This window comes from Acomys russatus, chromosome 17 (genome assembly GCF_903995435.1).
Source record: "Acomys russatus chromosome 17, mAcoRus1.1, whole genome shotgun sequence".
Lineage (NCBI taxonomy): Eukaryota > Metazoa > Chordata > Mammalia > Rodentia > Muridae > Acomys > Acomys russatus.
Genome location: NC_067153.1, coordinates 64,642,814 through 64,667,142, shown reverse-complemented (window position 1 = coordinate 64,667,142; position 24,329 = coordinate 64,642,814). Strand labels below are relative to the sequence as shown.

At 50.6% G+C, this 24,329-nt stretch overlaps 3 protein-coding genes across 6 annotated transcripts in view; all 3 read right to left on the bottom strand.

Moving 5' to 3' along the window:
• The window catches only part of Hoxc4 (homeobox C4), a 37,333-nt gene extending 18,635 nt beyond the window's left edge, over positions 1-18,698 (bottom strand). For 2 of the 3 annotated variants that reach the window (XM_051160431.1, XM_051160435.1), the window contains exon 1: positions 16,561-16,927. In XM_051160431.1, the coding sequence (XP_051016388.1) occupies positions 16,561-16,700 (140 nt within the window). In that variant the 5' untranslated portion in view covers positions 16,701-16,927. Of the gene's footprint in view, positions 1-16,560; positions 16,928-18,613 lie in introns of those variants that run through there. The other variant, XM_051160432.1, reaches the window with a different exon arrangement.
• Positions 944-3,501, bottom strand: Hoxc5 (homeobox C5). Its single transcript, XM_051160474.1, has 2 exons — positions 2,803-3,501; positions 944-2,111 (listed from the first exon to the last, which is right to left on the bottom strand). The coding sequence occupies exons 1-2, from the start codon at positions 3,254-3,256 to the stop codon at positions 1,897-1,899; spliced, it is 669 nt and encodes a 222-aa protein (XP_051016431.1). The 5' UTR covers positions 3,257-3,501; the 3' UTR covers positions 944-1,896.
• On the bottom strand, positions 6,256-8,065 carry Hoxc6 (homeobox C6). Of its 2 annotated transcripts, none has more exons than XM_051160470.1 (2): positions 7,417-8,065; positions 6,256-6,720 (listed from the first exon to the last, which is right to left on the bottom strand). In XM_051160470.1, the coding sequence occupies exons 1-2, from the start codon at positions 7,814-7,816 to the stop codon at positions 6,389-6,391; spliced, it is 732 nt and encodes a 243-aa protein (XP_051016427.1). In that variant the 5' UTR covers positions 7,817-8,065; the 3' UTR covers positions 6,256-6,388. The 2 variants fall into 2 exon arrangements, with proteins under 2 accessions (XP_051016427.1, XP_051016429.1); XM_051160472.1 differs by having other exon boundaries at positions 6,256-6,696; positions 7,417-8,056.
• Positions 18,699-24,329: the final 5,631 nt, after the last annotated feature.

Below are 24,329 nucleotides of genomic sequence, written 5' to 3'. Positions count from 1 at the left end.
CCAAGGAGCTTAAGCACTAATAATCTCCCTGCCCTTCCCCAGAGCCACTCTTTCCCTTTCTGTCCTAAGTGTAGAGCAGCTTTTAGCCCAGTTTCAGATCTGTATACCTCCAGTATGTTGGGGGGAGGCCTAGGCTTGACTCCAGCAGGCTGGGGAGGAAACGCAGTAAAGTTTTATGGACCCTTCCCACATTTGTTTCTCCTGGAAAGTGCTTTGTCCTCTAGAGCATCCCAGGAGCCTGGAGGGGAGCTGAGCAGAGCTTAGGCCAGCCCCACCTGAATTAACTGTGCCCCCTCCCCTATAGGCCGCCCTCTCCCTCCATACAAAAATCTCACAGACTGTGATAAATTACGGCAAACAGACCTGATTCCCTCTCAGTAGGTCTATGTAGCTTTTATTCCAGTTAACTGTCCTTCATTGGCTTAGACCCTAAAAGACAGGGAGCACTCTGTCTGTTTTCTCTAAGGCAGGCACACACTGCAGGTTTCATTACCTGTCCTCCAGGTCCCCCTTGCCCTAAACACCCCTTTACCAAGTGGCACCTACTATTTCTGGGAGTCCTTCTGCGGTCAAATATAGCCTTAGACAGAGGACTCAGCCTTTCTTTCTTCTATGTCCAGAAAGAACCCCCAGGCTCTTGAGAGCCAGAAAGGTCTGAGTTAAACCAGCAGAGCCATGAGTTCCTAATTCCTGGCATAACTGCAGACTACAGACAGTCTAGAAACCTTAAATCTTTTTAGCTTAGGTGAGAATAGGGTATAGAAAAGTGTAGGTGCCTTAGACAGCCACAGCACGAGGGAACACCAGTGCAGGAGCCCTCAAGTGTGCTCCATTTCACTCCAGAGTCCCTTCTGGGCACCATGAACTCAGTTACATTCCCCACTGATGCTGCTCCCAGACAGGTTTTAAAATATATTATTTTTAAAGGGACGGCTTAAAGACTGGGCCTCTCTCCATACACCTTGGAGCCTGACACATCTACTCAATGCATGCCCTACACAGACAGAAGTCACTGCATGTTTAGTCTTGTCCTTTCTTCATCTTTATTTGATATGACAAAATATAGTTTCAGGAAGGACCTGGGGTCAATAAATAGTTAGGCAACTGAAATGGGCAGGAAAGTGAGAGAGTCGTGACAAGATATATAGGATAGCAAAAAGCCTCAAGATCCACTTGCTAGGGTCCAAAGGCAAGAGACCCCCCAATAGTTGAGCTAGCTAGGAGGCTGGGACTGTGAGCCTGAGAGTGCATGCAGCAGGCCAGGCTGGGGAGGTTCACGAGTTTTGGGGAGGGGGTTAGAAGATTTGGAGGGCATAAGACAACCTCCACAGCTACAGGCCCACTCTCACTCTTTTCTCTCTTTCATATGCAAATCGTTAATAAGTAAAGACAAGTTTAAAAGCTATAAAGGTTAATTGCTATAGGAAAGCACCCGAAGTCTGGTCATAGCCTCGGCCTGGCACAACCAGCCTTCCCCGGCCTGGCCAGCCTAAGCGGGAACAAAGGAGAGGGCGAGGTGGAGGTCGGGCGGAGGGGTTACAGCCGGGCTGGTCTCACCTTAACTCAGGCTGGCCAAGCTAGGCCTGGAGACTGAGGTTTATCCAGCACCGGCTCAGTAATACACCGTAACCCTGCGGGCAAACCATACAAGAGTGTGCCCTCGGCATGGGGTGCTCAGCTGAGCTGAGGCGAGACAAGCTGGGCAGGCAGCCCTGCGGAGCCTTGGGTCGATAGGGAATACGGAATGCCAAGGAAATGCGCTTTTGTTTGGGAGGCCCAGAGCCAGTGCTCCAGCCTCCTTCCCAAAATCTAGAACGAGGAAAACCGAAAAGGACAGGCGGCGGTGCAGGGACCAAAGCCGACTGGGGTGCACTCTGCGGGGGCTCCCCGCTTCCTCTAAAGACCCTCTTTGTTCTTCATTTTGGAATCTTTCTTCCACTTCATCCTGCGGTTCTGGAACCAGATCTTGATCTGTCTCTCGTTGAGACACAAGTTGTTGGCGATCTCTATGCGCCTGCGGCGAGTGAGGTAGCGGTTAAAGTGGAATTCTTTCTCAAGTTCCAGTGTCTGGTAGCGCGTGTAACTGGTTCGGGACCGCTTGCCATCCGTTTCTGGAACATAAATCCCCCAAGCCCAGGGGTGAATAGCGAGCACCGCTCCAGAGTCCCTACCCCAGTCCCAGGCCCCCACCCGTGGTCGGAAGGAGTGGTAGTGAGCCTGGTGGGACAGGCCAGAAGGGCCGCCAGGCGGGCAGGCCGGGCCCCGGGAGAAGTGCCTCTGCCTGGGCAGGAAACTTTCCACCGCCGCCTTCACTCTGCGGCCGGAGGGGCTGAGGGGGGATGGGGGGAAGAGGGAGACCCAGGCTCGGACCGAACAATAAGCACCCTCGAGATCCGAGCACCGGGGACCCCCCTCCCGCCCCTCCCGAGTCGCTGGAATCCTCCGGAGCCGCGAGCACCGGCCGAGCTGGCTCCGCAGGAGAGGGAGGGAGGGAGCCGCGGGGGGATCCCCACTCTGGAGCCCCATGCTCCTCACCCTTCAGATCCCTCTATTTTTTTAACTCCCTCCCTCTCCCCCAAAAATTGAATATTGCCTTTTATACACGTTTTGTTCCTATGATCCAATTATGTCGTCGTAAATTTGGGCGCACACAGCCTCTAAGCCTTTTAGTGGACAGTTTTACGAGCCATTGATGCCTGGATCGTAAAATTTATGGCCGCAGGTTTTTTTTCTTTATTTGCCCCGCATGGCCTATAAAACCCAGGCGGACCCGAGCGCGCAAAATGAAGTCCTAAAGTTTACCGTGGCTCATGTGCAGTTTGGTCATCCACGGGTAAATCTGTGGCGGAGCCGGTGGCTGGCTCAGTCCGGCGGGCTGCCCTGTCTGCGCCTGCTCCTCTTTGATCTCCCCACTGCTCTTAGCTCGCTCCTCCAGCGCTGGGCGAGCTGCCTTCTGACTGTACATCCCGGGGTTCAGAGGAGCCGTTTCATCTCTGCCCAGAGCGTGTCCCGGAGCGGCTGCGGCGCTGCAGGCGGGGCGGTCGGGGTGAGCCCGGGGGTTGGCAGCCATGTCTACCCCGTGAAGAGAGTTGGAAGGCGCAGGCGGTGGGAAAGTGATGCTTAAGTCCAATCCACCGTAGCAGTACCTGGATGCCTGCACCTCTGAGGCCGATCCATAGTTCCCACAAGTTTGCATGTTATAGGCAGGGATATTGGGGCTCTGCTTATAGAATGAATTGGCTACGTAGGAGCTCATGGCGGGGAGGGCCCAAAAAAAATTTCTGCACCCTTTTTGATTAAGGGTGATTTGTGACTCTTTGAAGTTGAGGGGTTTTTTGTTCTCCAAAGTGCACAATTTATAGGTGGAGATATCTCTTTCTTTATCCTATGCGCTCTTCCCAAATAAGGGAGCCTTAAATAGAGTCACGTGACTGGAGCGGCCACTCATAAATTTGGCTTGATGACCTCCGGGAGGTTAGTGATGGAAGCCGGCGAAACGCATCTTGATATGTTGGCAAAGCCCAACGGCGGGGGGTGAGGGGGGGCAGAAGCAAGGGGGAGAAAAAAATGGTTCTTGGAATTGGGGGGTAGTCGGGACAACAAGCTCACAGCGACATCTGGTGCCGACTCGGAAGAATTGCATCCTGAGGCATCTCTTGGCCTTCTGGCAGCTGGATGGTAGAGAAGTTGCCTGTTGGGCAAACTAATAATTGAGCTGGTCTTTAAATTTCTTTTTAAATTTGAGAAAAGATGAGGCCTTACTTGGGATTTACACGGGTGGTTTTGCGATGGATATTGCCAGTTCCCTACCTCCAGAGCCTTCCAAGCTTCAAAGATGACTGGGGGGGGGGGGGGGGAGTTGGGAATAGCTACAGCCCCGGGTAGAGAACCAAGAAGGCTCATCTTGGGTTCCCTAAACTTCATGTCAAAGCCTCTTGCTTGGGAGGATTGGACTCAGTTCTGTTGAAGAGGAGCTTGTCTTGTAGGCTTGGGGAAATCAACTCAACCGCTGGGAGAGAGACAGGGTCCCCCAAGAGGAGGGTGGGTTCCTGAGTGAGCAGAGGCAAGCAGAGAGTTCCAGAGGCTGAAAATCCCAGGGAATCTCTGGGATGGACTGAAGGTGAGGAGCCAGGTGGACTTGGGTAGACTTCACAATGTCAACGTTCCCATGTGTGTAACCAGACCCAGGGGGCTGGAGGACAGTTCTACAGCTCTGTATGATCCTAATGGGGTACTGAAGTCAGATATTTCAGACAGCAAATAGATGGCCCCCAAGAGCATAGAGGGGCAAAATTGAAACCCCACAAATATTATGGGCAAGGCAGTGATAAAGGCCTGATTTTACTCTTTTTTGGGGTAGGCCCTTAGTGGAGACTTCCCTTCAAGCTAGAAGGCCCATAGGAAGGGGGCTGGGCAGGCCAGGAGCCTGGGCAACCCAGAAAATCTTTGGCCAGGGTCTTTTCAATGTTTGGGTCCTTGCCCCTTGCTTTCTTAGTTCCAAATCCCACTCTCTGCTGCCTGCCTTCCCCCAGGAACTCTCTGCCTCTATAAGGAGCCCCCATCTCTGCTGTCGGAGGCTCTGGAGGGGGATGGCAGCAGGGACCTGGAAAGTCTGGAAAACTCAGGCGTATTTTTTTCCCTTTCTGGAGTCACACACACACACACACACACACACACACCACACACACACACACACACCACACACACACACACACACACACACACACACACACACAGCCCACCCCACCCCGGCCTCTCCCCTAAGCCCACTCAGGTTTCTCTGCAGAGGCTTAGGGGAAAGAAGGCTGGAGCCAAAAATGGTTAGGGTTCTACTGAGCTCCTCATGCAGCGCTAGGTCTGAGGAGAAGAAAGAATTTTGTCTGGCGGGTCAGGAGTCCCAGTACAGGCCAGAACTCAGTTTCCAGTCTTTCTCTTTTGAGATGTCCTTGGATCGCTCAGTCCCTGCAGGCAGACTCGAATCCCTCCGTCCTTGGGTTTCCAGGGCGCCTCAGCCACGTTTCACAACAGCCAGCTTGGTGGGGGCCGAGGGCTTCCTTGCTGGTCCTCCTTCTCTTCACGGTGCTGGCAGAGGGTGGGGGCGACCCAGGTGCTCGGATCTGGCTCCTTTTCTCTCCATTTGAGCTCAGAAGCCGAAGATCCCTGGCTCCTCCAGACAGGAAGAAAGGCCTGTGTAGGGATTGGAGCCCAACCGGCTCACTCAAGCTTCCCGCCCCCAGCGAAAGTCCAGGAGGCCCTTTTTCCTCCTTTTCTTTTTTTGGGGGCGTGTGTTGCTCCGCGCAGAGAGGGTCCCAGAGGCCTTTCAGAACCCCATCGTGGTCTGGAGAACCCGGAGACCGAGAGAGAACAGGGCTCGGCCGGCCGCGGGGCAGGCGAGGGGCTGGCAGGGGGAGGGTCGGGGGCAGGCAGGCAGGCAGGCGGCAAGCTGCAGGGAGCTCTGCTGGCTGGCCAGCGAGCGAATGAACATACAGGCGGATTATAAACTTTTAAAAATAATATCAGTTTTATTAAATATTCGAGAACGGATCCAGAGGTCGGATTTATACAGGAGTATAACACGAGGGAGTTTATTTATTTATTTATTTATTTATTTATTTATTTATTTTCTCCTACTGACTAAACAAACGTCATTCACTTTTTTTCTCTTTTTGTTATTTTCCCTCTTTTTTTTTTTAATCCTTTTTAAAATGAGATCGGAACACTGACGGTGCTAAACATAAATATAAATACAGAGACCACAAATACAGCTAGAAATATTCACACAGAAACGGTCACAGTTCGTAATATGCCATAATGACCCCCAGGAATCTTTAAATACAATTTGCCTGGACTGGGCATTTGCTGGGGCAGAGGGGGCCAGGCAGGGACTAGGGAGAGGCCCTAGGGGTTGTTGCGTAGCCAAGGCGCACCCTCCTGAGGCCTTCCGCCCCTCCCGGCTGCCAGGCCAGGCCCTGGGGCCCCGGAGTGGAGGCCCCAGGCCCCGGAGCCAGCTCTCTGCGCAGGGGGGGGGGGGGGCGGGGGTGAAGGGCGTCAGAGGGGTGGGAAGAGAGGCTACGGCTCACTTGGAGGGACATCTGTGGAGTCTGAAGCGAGGTTCAGGGACCGAGTCCCCTAGGCCTGGACGAGGGAAGGGGCCTTGCAGACAAGCCAGGAAGGAGCTAGTGAGGGGCTAGAGGAGCAGGAGGAGGCGCGTGAAGAGAGTTGTGCAATGAGGAAGGGGTCCAGAGCTGACTTTCAGGTCCACGTCTGACTCCCTATTTTGTTTTAGGAAGTCACAACACATCAATTGCGCCAGTGATAAATACAGAGTGTGTGATTCGGGGAGCTGGGATGAGCAAGGGAGGACAGAGGGGTGCGAGGGTAGCCCTGGTCACTCTTTCTGCTTCTCCTCTTCTGTCTCTTCCCGCTTTTCCTCCTTTCCTCCCAGGCTGTCGGCGGTTGCCCCTCCGCCGCCCCCTGAGAGCGTGGACGTGAGATTAGATTCTTTTTTCCACTTCATCCGGCGGTTCTGGAACCAGATTTTGATCTGTCGCTCGGTCAGGCACAGAGCATTGGCGATCTCGATGCGCCGGCGCCGAGTTAGGTAGCGGTTGAAGTGAAATTCCTTCTCCAGTTCCAGAGTCTGGTACCGAGAGTAGATCTGGCGGCCGCGCCTCCGGTCCGCTCCGTAACCGACCCCTAGAGACCCGGGCACAAAACACACTAAAAACAATCAGCAAGGCGTCCTCTGCAGACTTTTTCGTCTAGCAAAGTCCAGACCCTCTTAACTTGGCCCACAGCTTTCTTGGCCCCTTCGGGCTCTAGCGTTTTCCCTTTTGCTCTGCCCCACCCCCACTGGGGGTACAGCTAGAACCCCGACTTCATTCAGTCCTCCCACAAGGTGGGAGATGTGTGTCCCAAAGAAAGCTGGGGGGCGGGGCAAAAAATCAGGCAGAAAGCTGGCTGTCTAAAAGCTGATTTAAAAAAAAAAAATCCTTACTACTGGGAATAAGGGTCCCATCTCTTAAGGACTGGGCTCCCCCACCTTCCCCAACACCCTAGCTTCCTGGAAAGTTCTCCCCACTTCTTTGCCCTCTCCTAACTCCCTCCCTTCTCTCCGGCCTAACTAGACTTTGGGGGGGCCCCCACCTTCTGTCCCCTCCCCTCATTCCCTGCCCTGTTCCTGCCCCCTTAGCTCCTCTTGGCGCCCTCCAATCCGTCAGGGACCGAGGGGGCCAGGCCTCTGCGAGCCAGCGCGGGAGGCGGCGAGCAGGGGGCCCTGTCTCGGTGTCGGCGAGGAGACGAGCGTGATTGTTTTTATGGGGCCATAAAAAACTCTCTCCGCCCGTTCTTCTAGGGAAGCCGGTCATAAAGCCAGTTCAGTTTATTTAATTTATATCTCGGAGCTGTAAAACTCACCACTGTGCGAATTCATTCGCTGCATCCAGGGGTAAATCTGGATACTGGCTTTCTGGTCCTGGGGCGCAGTCCTGCCCTGCTCAGAACTAAAATCCTGAGCGATTGAGGTCTGTGTGTTATGTCCTAAGGTGTTTTGTCTGCAGTTTGAGAGCATGTCTTTCTCCTGGTAAAAGGAATTAGATCCATAGTCATACGGCCCCCGGCTGGAACTGAACACGACATTCTCCTGTGGCGAATAAAAGGGAGTCGAGTAGATCCGGTTCTGAGCTACGGCTGCTCCATAGGTCGAGAAATGCCTCACTGGATCATAGGCGGTGGAATTGAGGGCGACGTTGGGGAGGACGTCCTGGCCCCCGGCGAGGTGGCAGGATAAGGAAGGGTTAGTGAAGTAGGAATTCATCCCTTTGCCTTTACCTGGTCGGGCTATGATTTCTTTAATATTTATTTCTGTCTCCAGTTTGTACTCGGAACTAGATGGTTATAGGGACGGCTCCAATCCAGGACAGACAAAATGACAAAGTCAGCTGACCCCCTTGCAGCCAATCACAAGCCAGATGTCAAGAAGGGAGAAAAAAAATCGCTTCTGCTTCTGTTGATTCCCTAGTTGAGACTAAGTGTGTGCTTTGAAAGTAAGACTTGGATTTCTTTTAAGAATATATATATATATATATATATGGGAACCGGCTGGCGGCGGGGGTGTGCAGGTCCGTGAGCTAGGCCTTGTTCCCCGCGGAAGGAAAGGTCTAGTCCCAGGAAATCTCTCCGCCCTAGCTAACTTTGCTGTGCTGTGACTAAACATAGGGCAGAGAAATATTTGTGTTTTCAGTCCAATTTCATCTTTGTATCTGCCCCTTTTCTAAAATTACATCCTGGTGGCTTCATTTGAGAAGATCCTTCCCAGTGGAAGGAAGTTCTCAGAAACTCTAAAAGACGTCTGTCTTGACACCCATGAATTGAGTTCCCATCACTAGACAGCACATTTTTCCAATATTTTTTTAAAGGAAAGGGAAATTTCCTGAAACATGTGCACAGCGGAAGACGGTGTAGCTAAGAGTCTTGGGTTAGAGGATGGGGGGGGGCGGAGGCAAGTAGATCTAAAGGGTGAGACATTTAGACAGGGTACAGTGGGGGTCCTGAGGTGAACACTTTTGCCTCCTAGCCTTCTGCTCCTCCATAGGACCTACCTTTTGGGGAAACTCTTGCAACATTTTTTTCTCAAAAGAAAGCAGAGGGAGAGAGAGAGAGAGAGAGAGAGAGAGAGAGAGAGAGAGAGAGAGAGAGAGAGAGAGAGAGAGAGTCTCTGAAGTTCTTTCTGGAGACATCAACTCCTGTTTATGTTGGTGAAAATTTATTATTTGAAACAGCCCCTGCCAGTGGGGCTGTTTCACATAGGATGCAGCCTGAAGGAGGAAATTGGTGGTACTCCAATGGACGGTTACCTTCCAGCAGGCTCTGCTCCTGTTCAGGTCAGAAGGGCCCTATCTGCTTTGAATTCACTGCCCTGTCAGGGGAGATGGCCCTGGACCTGAGCTGGAAGGCTTGACCCTAGGAAAGGATTCCTGGAGAGAGCTTGGGTTCTCAGCCCAGCCAGTCACCTCTGGCTTCTCAGCAGTCCTTATCTCCATTTTCTCCCCTGCCTTGAGGCTGAGAAAAGGGAGAAGAAGATTAGAAAAGAACAGTTTTGTAGAGGAGAGAGAGAGAGAGAGAGAGAGAGAGAGAGAGAGAGAGAGAGAGAAGGTGAATGAACCAAAACATCAGAAGGTGTGCAGCTGGGGTTTCCCTCTGAGTAATCCAAACTGAGTCTGATATCGACATAGGCTTAGAGATGACAAAGAGAGGATGGTGAGGTACATGCAGGAAGCAGTGAAAGCTCATATTTTTCTCTCACTAATTTTTTTTTTTTTTGAGACTGACTATAACAAGAACCCGGATGTCGCCCGGTTTTATGATCTTTTCCTTCTGTGTAACAAAGCGGAGTAATCAATGGGTAGCAATAAAGCCATAAACGAGACTACGCTGGGAAAAAAACTCATTTATTCATTTTCTGTAACGTTAAGGTTTCCCTGGAGTGTCACTAGGGGGTGGGGTGGGGATAAAGTTTTGAACCCAAAAGCAGACAGTGTGTAGGAGCTAGTGCAGACAAAATGTTAGTTAATACATGAACCTCTTTAGGGGGTTGGGGAATCTCCCTGTCAGATTTGTGTTGGCTTTTAAAAATCCAGCCCTGCCTTTGAAAAAGAGGGAAACTGGTTGGAATTCAGAAGAGTAGAGGAAAGATCCCTGTAGTTATGGAATTTTATACCTTTACACTGCATTATTTTAGAGGATAAAGGAAGATGCTTACTATAAGAGATTTTTAAAAGTTATCTCATCTGGGGGTCACCTGGCAGTTACTCTCAAACACAGAAGTAGTGCATTGCTTTTTGCTTTCTATTCCAACTGTACTCAAATTCATGGCATGCCTGGACAGAGGTTTCCAACAGCTGGCTGGGGCTTTAGTCCCCCTAGAGGGCAAGAAGTAGGGGGAGAGATAACTGAGGGCAGAGTATCCTGGGGCTGAGCTAGGAAACAAGTCAGTGCACCCCTGGACACCAGTAGCCTCTTTCAAAGTTCCCAGCCTCCTGTCTGCCCTGGGGTGGTAGTGTAATAAGTAGAAGCCAAAGAAAGAGTAAGATGCCCCCTATTTCAGAGTGTGATTGCTAGAGGGATAAATCGTGTCAATGGTACTTCATTCAAGATATTACATTGTTGCAATGTAAAACAAATTGAATGATAGAAGTTTTGCTTTCAAGGGGTGTGGACTTTTGTATATTTTAAAATCCTTTTTATGGGTGTTGGGGGGAGGGAGGGACCTTAAAAGAAAGAAAGAGCTTTGAGGTAATTATGTGCTACAACACACACACACACACACACACACACACACACACACACACACACACACATCAAGGATGCCTGAGTTTGCTGGAGCCCTTCCCTCAATCATATCCAGAGATGAAAGGGGCCTCAAAGTTAGGGAGGTTCTCTTTGGGGGCCTAAAGGTGGTAGGCTCAGGGGTGGGCGACCTGAGGAGCAGAATGTAAGTCTCAGGCCCGGAAAAGTTAAGTGTTTTATTACGTTCCTAAACAGAGGGCAGATCCTGAAAGGTCTCCTCGATTTATAATGAACAGAAACCAGCTGCTGGGGGTGGGGGGGGGTGCGGAAAAGGCAGAAATGCTACAAGGGGGAAGCCAGGAGAAGCAGAGGCACAAATGTCCTGCGACTCATTCCCCTGCACCAAAGGGAGAAAACCCCTCTGCTTCTAGTTAGACCTTTAATTATGCAGTTTAGATTTACTGAGAAGATTCGCTCCAAGGGGGCAAGCGGTCAGATGAGTTGGATCTTCCCTCCTTGGGATTTTTCCCCCCCTTTTTCCACCTTGTGTTTTCCCTTCCCTTGGCAAAAGATTGGGCTGTCTATGGGGGAGGGGCTGAGACTTGAATTTTTTTCTAAATATATTTATATTTTCCTGTTAAATTTGTTTGAAAACAATTATGGAAGCTCGTCAGCAGAAGTAAGAACAGATGTTTTATTAAAACTGCAGTGCAGCTCTGTAAATATGCAGGAATCTCGGGAAGGAGGGAGGCTCCCCGTTCTTTGGTTCTTTGTTTCCATCCAAACAAGCCTAGAGAACTCAAGAGAAGCCTCCCCATCAAGCCGGCTGCCCGGTCTATGCAACGTCCTGGGCCCCAGGTCTTCTGAATTAGGCATTCAGAGGGAACTTGGTGTCAAGAGCAGATTTTCGCTTTGGGAAGCTGTAATTACTGGGTTCAAAACAGAATATTAAAACTCAGAAAAGGAATAAAAGGGGAAAGTTGCCAATGGCCGCTCCAGTCCTCTTTCTGCCCCCTCCCCCCCCCCCAATCCAAAACACATGCCTTCCAGGAGCACTAATTATAGGAGAGGAATTTACTGCCTGCTTCTTGGGCCTGAGTGGGTGTAGTCACTGGCCTGGAGGCTAAGGGCTTCACCCGAGCTGGGGCATTCAGGGGTTTCCCCCGATTTCAGTCTTGCCAGATCTAAGCCAGGGGAAGGCTGTGGGTGTCCCTAAAGTTCTGATCTGGGAAAAGATGACAGGAGGTTCTAGAATGGCCACAGTCAGGCCTCACCTTGCCTGCTGCCTTTGCTTTCTCCTCTGTTCTGGTAAACGCAGTAATTTTGTGTGTACAGACATCTGAAGTGAGCCTGAGGAGGTCTGGGATTTTTTTTTTTTTTTACTCAGAGATATTTTTTCAGGAAGGTCCTCCTTTGTGTTCTGCAGGTCATCCTTCTCCCTAACCCTCCCCCCGCTACACACACACCTTTACGAAGATGCTTGTGACTGACGCCAGCACAGAGGCACAGATGTACTCAATTCCTGGCCACGGAGGCCAACTACAGCTCCCTGCCTCTTTAGGCTGCTCGCGCACTCCAACACTGGAGCGGGAGCGGCTGGACTCTAAACTCCCTCGCCTGCCTGGGCTCTTGGCTGCCTAAAAGCCACCACTGCTGCGGGGATCCTGCCCCTCCACCATCTCAGTTCTTGATTTCCAGAGACACAGCACCCCCGTCAGCCCCTTTTGTGCCACTGGGCGAAAGCTGAAATCCCTCTTAGAGAGAAAGCTGAGTTCAATAGTTGCCCAGTTCACCTCACAATCGCACTATTTGGTTAAGGCTTTGCTGTTCCAGAGTTCAGCTAGCTGTATGGGCTTATGACTAAATTAAAAAAAATCTTTAAAAGCCCTATATTCCAAATGTCTGGTGTTTTGTGAACAAGCCCGTTTGATCTCCGTGGACCTCTCAGGAAAAGAATTGTAAAGAGATCGGTGCAGGCCAGAGAAGCTAAACACAAGGCTTGGGAGTGTCAGAGCACAGTTCACCCAAGGGGCTCCCAGTTTTCCTAAGATGTGGCAGGGAAAGATTTTCTAACACACACACACACACACACACACACACACACACACACACACATCCTTAGTACGTACAGTGCATTCCAAAAAGGAATGCTCCTTTCAAAAGTCAAGCTTAGAGACACTGGGAGAAAAGTGAAAATTGACAGATGCAATGGGAGTTGGGGTGTCTGCGAGGAAGGGGAGAAGGTGGACAGGACCATATGGGGCTCAGGTCTGTGCTGTGATTTCCTGCTTTTGAGCTAAGAAGAGGTTATGAGCTGGAGTGGCTTTGCCGCAGCTCAGCATTGGAAAACAAGGCACACCGCGCTCTGCTAACTGAGGGGTACCTTCTCCCCTGCCTCTCTGTGAATCTCTGCCTGACCTTTCCTAACTACTACACAAACCCCTACCTTTGCATGCCTGGCTTCTGTGGGTCTGACTTAAAGTCCAAAAGTAAAAATAGGCTCCATCACACTTTGCCCTGAAACCCCTTCAGGCTTCATGTGAAAAATATATATATATAGTTTCTGGCTTTTGGGGGCCAGGCCCTCCTCAAGCCTTCTACCTCGATGCCAAAGCAACAGAAATGTCATCTGGAGCAGGGTGGGGGGTGGGGTGGGGAAGAGGGGTCTTGTGTAGAGCATTTCAGATCCTTTGAGAATGGAGAGTTCAGCTGCCTTAGGACATTTCAGGAGGGCAAAGCAAGTGGCCTTACTTGGCTTGGAAATAAAAATCAAGACCTTGAATATTTAGGGTACTTTGTATTGCCAAAATAGAGCCTCAGGAGAGGGTCAAGTGAGGAAAAGGGGCAACAGGAAATGTGTTGTTCCATGCAAGGCCAAAGGAGCCCCCAGCTTTTTGGTTTCTCCTCTGCTTCTGAACACAGATCATTACTTGGGGCCATTCTGCAGGTTAATGAGAATTTAAAGTTGGAGAACTTGGCATTCACGACATCACAGTAAGTTGTTGTATGGAAAAGTATGGTAAATCTATGCATCTTACCATATAAGACATATGAATGCCAATAGGAAGCCTCCTCTCACACACACCCCATCTCTTCCTGCCCTGACTTTTCTCCCACTCGGAAATAAGATGCTGTTACATTCTGAAACAGTAAGCCAGCAATAAAACATCATTTTTCTATAAAGAAGTTTATCCTTTATTATCAGCAGATCTGAAAGAACCATTTAATTCATATACTAGTGAAGAGAGAGAGAGAGAGAGAGAGAGAGAGAGAGAGAGAGAGAGAGAGAGAGAGCTGGGGTGAAGGGAATTAATATCAGAAATAAGAATATTACTTATTGCAATGATGCTATTTTAGACTTGATAGCCAGGAGCAAAATTAAAGGCAAACACTGACCCTTGTGACTCTCCATTTGGCAGGATTGGGGGTTTATAGGACACTTAAAGAAGGGGCAATTAAATTTTGTAGAATTTGCTTAAATTCACTGCTATTTTGGGGGACTGAAAAGAAATGAGGGAAGATGACATATTTTATCAAGTTTTTATGAATCCAGCGGAAAACTCAACCGCCTATGTCTGGGAGAAGCCTACAAAGAAAGGAATGAAGGAGCCTAGCCAGGAAGAGGAAGAGGAGGAGAGGAGGGAAGGGGGTGCTGAAATGTTCTCAGGGTCTGTAGCCCTCTTACCCAACTGGTTACCAAGGCTAAGGAAGAAAAGCTATAGAAAAGAGAAGGAAGGCTTGGAAATCTCTGGAAATCTCCCCAACACCAGGACACCAGGAGGTTTATGGTGTCTCTGTAATTCCCCCTTCCCATAAACACCGGCCCTATTTTAGGACAATTTCTGCTTTCTTCCCTCAGAAAGGGAAAATGAGGGAGCCTGCCAGGGTAGGAGGTAAGGGTACTGAGAGGGGGCAGGGAGTTCGAAAGAGCCTTGCACTTTGTTCTCCTGAGCGATTTTGCTGGTTTGGCGGGTTTCTGACGCAGGGTGGCAGCAGACAAAACAAGTAAACAACACACAGACACAATAAACAGGGTCGGCTGACCGCACCACGGCAAAGGCCATGGGCTGCTTGAGGGGCATGGTCCTGAAATAATGTCACCCCGAAGAAGTCTGTGTGGCCAGGGCACGCAAGCCTGAGTTACCGAGGAAGAAACTAGGAAGAAAGGCTGTGAACCTCCTGGAGCCACAAGTCCGGGCAGGAGCCTGAATGTCTTGGGAGCAGCACAAAAAGCCCACCCAGTACTGCTTCCGTCCTCACTTTCACTTGTTGGGGCTTTCCAATCACACTTATATTCCCCTCAGCTTTGACTTTTTTTTTTTTTTTTTTTTTTTTTTTTAGCCCTGGAAAGGCTGCAAAAGGAGGCCAATTGATTCCCAGCAGTGGTCCATACTCAGGGCTCTAGGCCCACAGGCCAAAGGGACGGACCAGCTTGGATCCTAGAGGGGCCTCCACCAGCCTTCTTCTCTCCTAGTGGGCCTCAATGTAGTTCAGGTCACTGACAAGATTAAAATGCCCTACACCATCGTCCCCCCCCCCCCAACACGCACACACATGAGTTTCCAGATCTGGGTACCTATAGGATCTTCCAGAACTCCTATATGCTTTACAGACAAGGAAATCTAGGATGGGGTAATGAGCCAGGGAGGCAAAGGGAAGGAGAGCTATTCACACAGTACCCTTGTGCCTGCTGCTTTGCCTTCCCTAGGAGCCTCTTTAAGCACCTAGGCCTGCAGCAACCTAGACTCCTGCCCAGAAATATTAGCCACCACAAACCCTTTGCCATCCTAATGGAGGAGGCTCCTGGTGGCTCAGAACTGCCCACAGCCGGGACCACAACGACGACCATGAAAAAGCCCCACAGACGTCACTTTCAAGACGATTGGATTCTCCTTGGGAAACAGCCTGTGAGTTGGCAGACTTCACAGGGAGGGAAGGAGAGACAGCAGAGGGGTGTAGTGTTTCTCAGGCCAGCTTAGACAGCGAAAGCAATAAGCCAAAGCCCTTGTAGCTTCTTTGGATTTTTGGAAGCCACATACTCCCAATTCCAGCACACACATTTCTGCAGAGCCGTGCCCCCTCCTCCCTGCTCTCAGCCAGTGAATGCTAACAAAATTTTGCATGCACATAAAATGGTGTTGGTCAAACATAGCCACAGTAATATACAATTAACCACGAGGAAATGTGAGTCTTTATCTATTCTTCCCGGAGTCGGAATCTGCATATTTGAGACCGTATATAGTAAATATGTAATTCCACCAAGCCTGGCTTCAGAACACAACGTTAGCTCAACAAAGTTGCCTTTCCGAACCAAAGTCACATTCTGTAAGAAAAACAGCCGTCAGACAGAGGCGAGAAAAGGTCTGTTCTACCCATTTCTGCCAGGAGCCTGGCCTGAAATACAAAGGGTGGCAGGACTTAGGGAACCTCTTAAGGGGCAGACCTGAGGGTGTCCAAAAGGTGATCTCAGAGGTAGTGTTTCTGGGTCCCCGGGGTTCTGGGGAGGTTGCCAAAAGCCTTGACCCACAGAACCAGCATTGAGCGTGCAGAGTCCTTGAGCAAAATTCTATTCTTGGCCTCCCTGGCTATTATTAGACAACCAGGAGAGCTTTCCTGCAGCGAAGAACCACATCCACACAGAAACTGGCCTCCAAGGAGGCTGAGGATTGCCACCAGTAGCCCCTCTCGTGCTTCCGTTTGGAGCAGCCAGGGGAAAAAAAAAAAAAGAAAGAAAGAACCGAGCAGCGGAAAAGCGAAAGTAACTGACGAGCAGATTGCTCGCTGTGTTGAGTCGAGGTCTGGCTTATCCCTTGGCCAGACTGGAAACCCAGGGCCAGTCACTGACTGCCAAGGAGGGCTTTAAGGATAAAGGGTATAGCATAAAGTGGGGTGGGCTTCAGTACTGTAGCCAAGAAGGAACAGGAAATCAATAAAAATATAAAATCCACCTCAAACTGGTGTTTTTGATGGGTACTCTAGCACCGTAGCACCCCATATGGCTATTAGCACATCCAGACAGATCCCCCTGTAGGCCTAGAGAAATGTCCCCCTCCTAGCCCAGGCCCGCCCCTCGGATGGGAGGGGGCCTCTAACATCCCAGGTGAATCCACACTGCTCTGAAGAGCCTTCTCCAAAAATGGTTTTCTTTTGGGACGGAACAAAGGAGACTTATGCCCCCCCCCACGAACATCCCCTCCCTCCCACGTCACTGCAGCCATCCGCTGGGACAGGTTCCGACAAAATACAGGCAGAAGAGAGAAATTGAGGCCTCACCGATCAGCGGTTCCCACAGCATGCCAGGAGAAGGCTGACTTTGGGGCCTCCAGGACCCCTCCACTCTCTCGACGCACTCCCCTGGCCCTTTTCTGGTCCCACGGACTCCGGTCAGCCCCAGCCTGGCTTCCCCGGGGCATCCGCCTAGGGGCCAGGCTCCAGCGGGCGGGAGAATGCGCTGCAGCCGGAGCAGGCGGCGGGCTGGGCCCATTTGGGGAAAGCCAAGCGTTTTCTCGGTCGTAAACAAGGAAAGCGAAATTAGCCCCTCGGCAGACGCCTCTGCCGACACACCAGTCCTATTGGGGGGTGGGGTGGGAAAGGGGAGAGAAAATGCCATTTCTTCCCCTGGGAGAATACCTCAGAGGCCTTTAAGTCTACTGGAAAAGGGGGATTTTGGGGGGGCCTGGAGAAGGGAAGGTGGTTGTTGGGGACAGGGGAGGGAGGATTCACCATCGCCTTGGACTCAAAGGATTTGATTCGAATGAAATCGAACTGTATTTTTTAACAATCTGATAAAAATGGGTTCTCTAACCACTGTGCGCCCCCCCCCCCCCCGCGCCGGGTCTGGGTTTAAACAGGAAATCGAGCTATCCCCTCCCCCACACTGCTGGGCGAAGACTCTCAGCGGAGCTTCTGAGAGGAGATGGGGGGGGGGGGGAATTGACGCAGACTGAAGGTGTGAGTCTGTCTCCCAGTGTTCTAGTGTTTGGGCCCTCGCCAGGAACTTGCCGCTTTCCCAGATCTAAGGTGTGTCTGTTTGGGTGTGTTAGCATTTTGTGTGCACGTCGCTCTTTATAAGCACACTAATCTCACACTCACAGGGTCTCTTCGGACCCAGGCCTGGGAGCAGGGCGGAGTCATATATCAAACTGCAACAGTCAGGGCCACGTACATTTGGAAGAAATTAAGCCACTATGTTATGAAACCATATGTGTCAGGTTAAGATTATACAACACGCCATTAGCACCAATTAATTGGAAGATCCAAGACTCTCCCCGCCACCTTAGTCTGACTCCCTTACCAAGGGAAACCCACCCACCTCACCCATTAAATGCCCAAGGCCTTGCAGCACCCCCAGGCCCTGAAGGCAAGGCCCGGCCTATGCTCGCCCAGCCTGAGGCCCCCCCATTCCCACCTCCACCCGGACAAGGCAGGTTCTAATCTAGAGCAGCACTGCAAGACTCGGGAGGAAGTTAGGGTGGCATCGTGGATGGGGTGGCCGCGAGTGGGCGTAGGGCAGCCGGGCCCGCGGTACGGACAGGCCTCTTCTCCGAGCACAAGATGGCTTTTGAGCGCAGCATCCCCACCCCCAACTCCTTCCACCCGTAGCTCAGTGCACCTCCCACCCTTCTATGCGCCAGGGTGGGGGCGGGAGCAGAGGTGGGCAGACTCTCTCCCCTTGGCTGACGCGCACCAGCCACCAGCCTCCCCCTCCCCCTAATTGCCAATTAACAGGCTCCGCCGCACGCCTAGCAGCGCCCGCTTCCTGCTCCGCAGCCCGGCCCTGGGCTCACACTGCGCATGTGTGAAGTCTGGCTTCCAGCTCTCTGGGAAGGAGGGGGCTGCCGGACCGGGAGGGGGCTCTGGAAAGTTTGTTTGAGGGTTGAGGGGCTGACATTGCTTAGGGGGCAATGGGCCCAGACTACATATTCTCTCTCTTGCCTTGAAGTTTGAACTTCCAGGCCACCACGTCCCACTTCCCTCAGCCAACAGCAGTCAGCTCTAACAAGCGGGTACACACACTGGGCATCAGGCAGAGGGCCCGGCGCCCAAAACCAGAGACTTCCGCTCCGCGCGGGCCAAGATCCCCCCAGGACCCCAATTTCGGTGCGTAACGACACCAGGACAAGACATTCTCCCCACTGCCAGTTGCCAGTATTTCAGCTTTAACCCAGTCCTCCCCCTTTACCTCCCCTTAATTACCCACGCGCCCACCCTCTCACCAGCCCCCTCTTCTCTCTAACCAAGACAAGCCATTGCTGTCCTTATCTTGAAACCGCCACCCAGCTACGGACCATTAGTTACATATTTGAACCAATAAGGAAACACTTACCGGGCGCTGCTGTCACTCTCCCTCTCTCCCTCTCTCTCTCACTCTGCCTCTCTCTCTCCCACTCTCTGTCTCTCTCGTCTTTCCTGTGCGGTTGCCGAGCCTCTCTGAGCTCCACACACACACACACATATATATTTTATATAAATTTAAAAAGAAAAAAAGTCCTGTTAAAAAAAAGCCAAATAAAAATTAAGGAGAGCAGCAGGGAAGGGGCAGGAGGGAGAAGCTGGGAGAGGGGAGGGGTGAAGGCGTCGGCAGCTCCCGATCTCAACCCCCACACCAGCGTACCTCCTGCCCCTTGGGGGCCAGAAGGTCGGGTAGAGGGAGAGAGTGGTGAGGTGCTCTCAACTCCTGCCTCTCCCCTCCCACCCTGCCCTCCCCAGGTGCCCCAGCTTCCGGCAACTCCACTTGGAAGAAAAAAAATAAATAGGGAAAAATAATTATTAATCAGATCAATAAAAAAATTACTGGTAATGAACGGAGCGCCCAGCGCAGGTTTCCCTGGCAATGGTTAGGCTCTTACAGGGAGGACTGTTCTGCGGAGCGCTCGGAACGGACAAACCACAATAAAAAGTTCACGTTCATGGATGGAATCCACATGACTTCTTGTGGCCAATCCAACTTGTGAGTCGATCGTAAACTTTTATTACTCAGCTGTAAATTTTCTGCAAACAACCGGGAATGCGATGCATTTGTGTAGCGTGTGCAAATGGGCGCCACGGTCGCCATGTTTACCCAATTCTCTCAGAAAGGAGCATCCCGACCCCCACCCCACCCTCACCCACCGCCCATTTCCCAAGGGCCCGCCGTTCGAGTCCAGCAGAAAGGGCAGACAGGGGATGTAGGGAGGGAAGAAAAGAGGGTTCAGATGATGAGGGTCTACTGCTTCCTCCTCTTGCGGCCCCAAATTTTAAATACTTTTCTTAATAAGTGGGGGATAATAATATTGGACCTGATGAAAAATCAAAGCTTTGCAGAGCTCTGCAGCCTTGGGGCAATGAAGGCTGTTAAGATGAAGGAACTGAAAATGAATTTGGTCCCCACTCCTACCTTTGTTTTCTAGAAAGAGAACACATCTTTTCTGCTGTGCCCCAGGCAAGCCCCCACGCCCCACTCATCAGACAAGAACAGGAGTCTAGGGCGCTGGCAGCCCTCCTGACCAAGCCTAAAGACGAGGATTTGGCAGTCCTTTGGAGGCAGCAGAAGGGGTGACGGTTTTCAGCGGCTTCAAGGACCCTCAAAATGACTTTCATTTCCCAGGTGGTCTCTTTCTCAGGCAGAATGGCACCCCCCTACACCAAAGAACACTCCTAGCTTCAAGTCAGCTCGCTTCCTAGATTCTAATGGCAACTTGCAATCCTCAAAAAATTAAAAATAATGTTAAGGCCGATGATGTTGCTCTGGCCTTCTTCTTCTTCTCCTTCTTCTTCTTCTTCTTCTTCTTCTTCTTCTTCTTCTTCTTCTTTTTTAATTGAGGAGCAGGGCTCTTTAAAACCTTTCATCCTTTCAGGTTGCCCACACACCTGTCTTTTCCAGAGGTGGGGGGGTGGGCGAGCAGAGAAAGATCTCCTTCAACGCCTGGGATCTGGCTGCGAAGTTCGCCATTTACTGCTCTGAATTCTGCCTTGTGCTCTAAAGGTCTATGTACCCCATTTCCCCCAGACCTCCAATTTTGGTAGTTAGGTGCAGTGTGGCAAGGCCAGGATAAATAGAGACTGTTTGCTAGGCTGTATCCCAGCCACTCCCCACTGGCTGGGGATCTAAAGGCGGGCAGCTCTCTCCTTGGTCAAGGGCTGAGCCAGGCAAAAGAAGACCCTCCAACCCCTCCCTAAACTTCCTTCATAGTAAGTAAAGCGGTTGCCTCAGCCGGATGTGGAGACCTCGTTTCTTTTACAAACCCACCCATAAATTTTATAACAGGTAGTTAAAAATTACGACGAGGAAGCTCTGGCCCGGCTTTTCACAATGGGCAGCGGGGAGAATGGGTCAGCGCTGCCGGGCAACTCGCCGGAAATTTTACTTCCAGTTTGTGGCGCACACAACCTGTCCTGGGTCCTCTTGAATTGGGGCTGGGGGTAACTTTTCAACATTCAGGCACCCTCTGGGGGCATCGCTTACCAGGAATATGAAACTAAGGAGGCCAACCCACCCTCTTCTTCAAGGAGTCCTCTGGGAGCCCCTCGGGGTACACACTATTCCCTTGGTGCCCCAGATTTCCTGCACCTTCCTTGGGCATTCAGTGAAAGAGTCGGGAGAGAAAATGCGGAGCTATTTTTTTTTTAGTCTCCAGAAACGAATTTGGCCCCCAACTTAATAGCTACATCATCCTGTCTCTACCGTTAAGATTAGAATAATAAATTCAAGGCGAAATGAGCGAGATGCTTCAACTCAGCATTTTGAAAGATACTATTTTTCACAAATCACAAATAGCTTTCGGAAACCAGTTTGATTGGCTAATAAAAAAGTAAAGAATGGAGGAAAGTCGTTTCTGCAGCAGCCGAATGGTACCCATTTCAGTAATGGGACGGCGGCAGCATTTAGGAGCACGCATTTCTAAAGAGCGCATCCCGCTCTCGCAATTACATTCCCCCATAAAACGGGTTTTTAACCTCCTTTTCTCTCCAAACGAGAAAACAGAAGTGGTGGGCAGGGGAAGCGGGGAGCGGGTATCTTAGGAAGGGTCGCAGGGGCTCCTTAGGTGTAGGCCTCCGACTGCCCGACGTTTCCAGAGAAGCCGGGCACTAGACGCACCCCGCCCTCTGACGCGACGGCTTAGGGCCATGGACGTCGCTGAGCCGGGCTGGGCATGAATGGGAAAGCTGGTGTTGGAGGAAAGGCGCCGAGGCCCTTCAGAGCCGTTTCAGGAGGGGTTCACCACTCTCTGCTTCGGGGCACGATGTGTTTGTTTGTCTGTTTGTTTGTTTGTTTTTGTTTTTATCAAGAGCAACTATAATCTCACGATTAGAACACAAAAAACAAGAAACGAAAGGTCTTTCCCTCGGTTGTCCCACAGAATCTAGTGTTTCCAGGCTTCCCTAGCCAATAGCCTATGCCTCCCAAGTCAAGCTGGAACACTTGGCTGCTACCAGGGACCCCAAATTCTACAGATTTCCCCTGGAACTCCTACTTAAAGTTATCCCCAGCTTCCACCAGACAGCCTCTCAAGGCAGGGTAGGGAGAACCCTAGGAAAATTGCCTGACAAATCTTGAACCCCTTTTATAAGAGCCAGTGATCGGGACCCTGATGAAACACTTGGCCTGGGCCTAGGTTAAAAATCATTGACCCAGAGATCTGGTCTCAAAATATGTGTCTTGGCGGGGGGGGGGGGGTGGGGGGTGGTGGTGGTGTCTGGTTTTGAAGACCAGAATCCCTCCCTCCTCTCTTTCTCTGGTCTGGCTGAGCCAGATGGCTTGTATCTCTGGAATTTGAGCAGATTTTTTTTTTTTTTCATAAACAGATTTGTCTGCCTAGGACCCTCCAGAATGGTCCCTTTACTACCTGAGTTCCTGGGCATTCAACTTTTTATTTTAGAAAATGTAAAGATTCCTTTTACCCTGCTGTGGCTGGGGTTGGGGGGACTGTCCTGAGCAGGCCCATCCTCCCAAATCAGTGGTCCCTACTGTGGTGGCCAGGCAAGCTGCCCAAATGGTCAAAGTGAAGCCAGCCAGGAGCTTGAAACAGCCAGAACAGAGGCTAGGTGGACACAAGGGGGCTGAGTGGTAGTGATAGCCTTGTGCCGGTTGGATTTGAATTCCAGGATGCAGACCCTGGCTGGTCCATGAAACTACTTACTCATTTGCCTGTCCTTTAGACTCTGCCCCATGCAGAAGCTTCCTTCACCCCCACACTTTGGCAATTTTCAACCAAACGCTGCTCCTGATGATTCAGCTACCTTTAGCGTCACACCAACCCCACCCACATCATCTCCACTATTTCAGGATGGGGTACTGGGTGCTAAGGGGTGACCACAAGCGGGAGACCTGTAAAGATCAGAAAAGAACCCCACCACCTCACTCTTAGCCCATGGGAGAAAGGGCACAGTCCCAGGGGGGATAGATTCTGTATGTGGACCCAGCCCAGAGATAGGGGAGGTGAGGGGGAGGGGGGCTGAAGCTCCACCTTCCCCCTGGGGTCCCAGCACCTACAAACCTTCTTTGACACTAACACCACTGTAAGTAACCCTTCTTCCTTTCAGTAGACTTTCCCTCATCATCTTAACCCCCCCAAACACACACACACACACACACACACACACACACACACACACACACACACACACACACTGGTCCTCTGCCCTCCCAGCTCTGCCTGCCCTCCCCACTCCAATCCCAAGCTTCTCTCCCTGCGAGTTCCAAGTCCCGCCAGCCAAAGCCAGATCAGGGTAGGCCCTTTGCACAGCCAGGAAAGGGAATAAAGAGGGGGAGGAGTTGAAAATGGGGGAGAGTTGTAGAGAAACAGCAAGTCACTCCAGCTTTAGGGTTTTTTTTCCTTCTCCTTTCATTTTTTTTATTATGATTCACGTATACAATACAAAGTACTTGGACCAGGAACAGGGCTTTCAGGACACAAAATCTACATTCATAGCTGGACATAAAGACAAATGACCAAAAATTATTATTATAGATATATTTTAACGTTTTTTTTTTCCTTTCGAGCACATTGCATAAACAGAGAATTCAAGACAGAGTAACTATACATTCAGTGCAGTTTAGTTCCTACTCTACTGGGGTTAGAAGCACAATAAAAGCGCACAAGACCGGCGGGCTAGGCAGTCTCAGTTGTTGGGTTTTTTTTTTTTTTCCCTTAGTGAAATAAGCAGCAACAAACGACAACAAAATTGCATTACAAATGCTCTCAAAGCAGGATTTCTTTCTATAGGTAGTGATAAAATACATTGGAGGTTTCTTGCTTTTCTTTTTTTTTTCTTTTTCTTTTTTTTTTTCCTTTTTTTTTTTTAAATCCTGTATTAGGATATTTTGTCTCTCTCTTTTTCCCCAAGATTATTGCAGGTTCCCTTTAGGTAGTATGTTAAAGATTTATTATCAGTATATTATTTTCATGATTATGGTGATTTCTGAGCACAAACACTAACATAGCTCAGAGGAAACCGGGCCCAAAAGAACAGAAATCAAACAGCAAAGGCAAGGCAAGGAAGGCGTGGGCCCAAGTGACTGTGGGATGGGTAGATAGGATTTTAGAGGCCATTGGAGGGGGCTATTGTCCCCTCGGGAAGGGGATAGACAGAGAAGCCCACTCCTTGATTTCCATCAGGTTCCTAGAGAAAGTCAGGAGGGTTTTCTAAGGAAGGAGCCTCAGATGGGGAAGGGAATCTTCCTTGCTATATTTTCTTTTTATTTTTTCTTTCATTCTTCCCTTTTCCCGATTTTTCTTCTTTCCTTTTATTAAAAAAAAAAAAAAGTTAATCCAGTATTCTAATTCCTAGCATACAAGCAAAGCTAGGAATCACCTTCTACATCTTCAGAGGGAGTCCCTTTTAAAATAAATACCAGAGGAGGGATGAAGTGGAGAGAAGGGGGGGCTGTGTGTGAGAGGGTGAGGGGGGATGTGTGTGAGAAGGTGCAGACCTTAAAATGCTGGAAGGGCTCAGAAAGTGGGAGTGGGGGGGCAGGTTGGAGGGGGGTGGACGACAAGTGAGTGTGTGCTGAGCACGGAGTGAAAACGAACTTTTCCCTGTGTCTCAGATTCCCCCCCCCC

Bases quoted from the DNA above. Each gene is read 5' to 3' on its own strand.
- Hoxc5 (XM_051160474.1), bottom strand. From the start codon at position 3,256: ATGAGCTCCTACGTAGCCAATTCATTCTATAAGCAGAGCCCCAATATC. The intron at 2,112-2,802 runs GTAAACTTTAGG...TTTATGTTCCAG, and splicing joins CAAACTGCACATGAGCCACG to AAACGGATGGCAAGCGGTCC.
- Hoxc6 (XM_051160470.1), bottom strand. From the start codon at position 7,816: ATGAATTCCTACTTCACTAACCCTTCCTTATCCTGCCACCTCGCCGGG. The intron at 6,721-7,416 runs GTGAGTTTTACA...GATTGTTTTTAG, and splicing joins GCGAATGAATTCGCACAGTG to TGTGTTTTGTGCCCGGGTCT.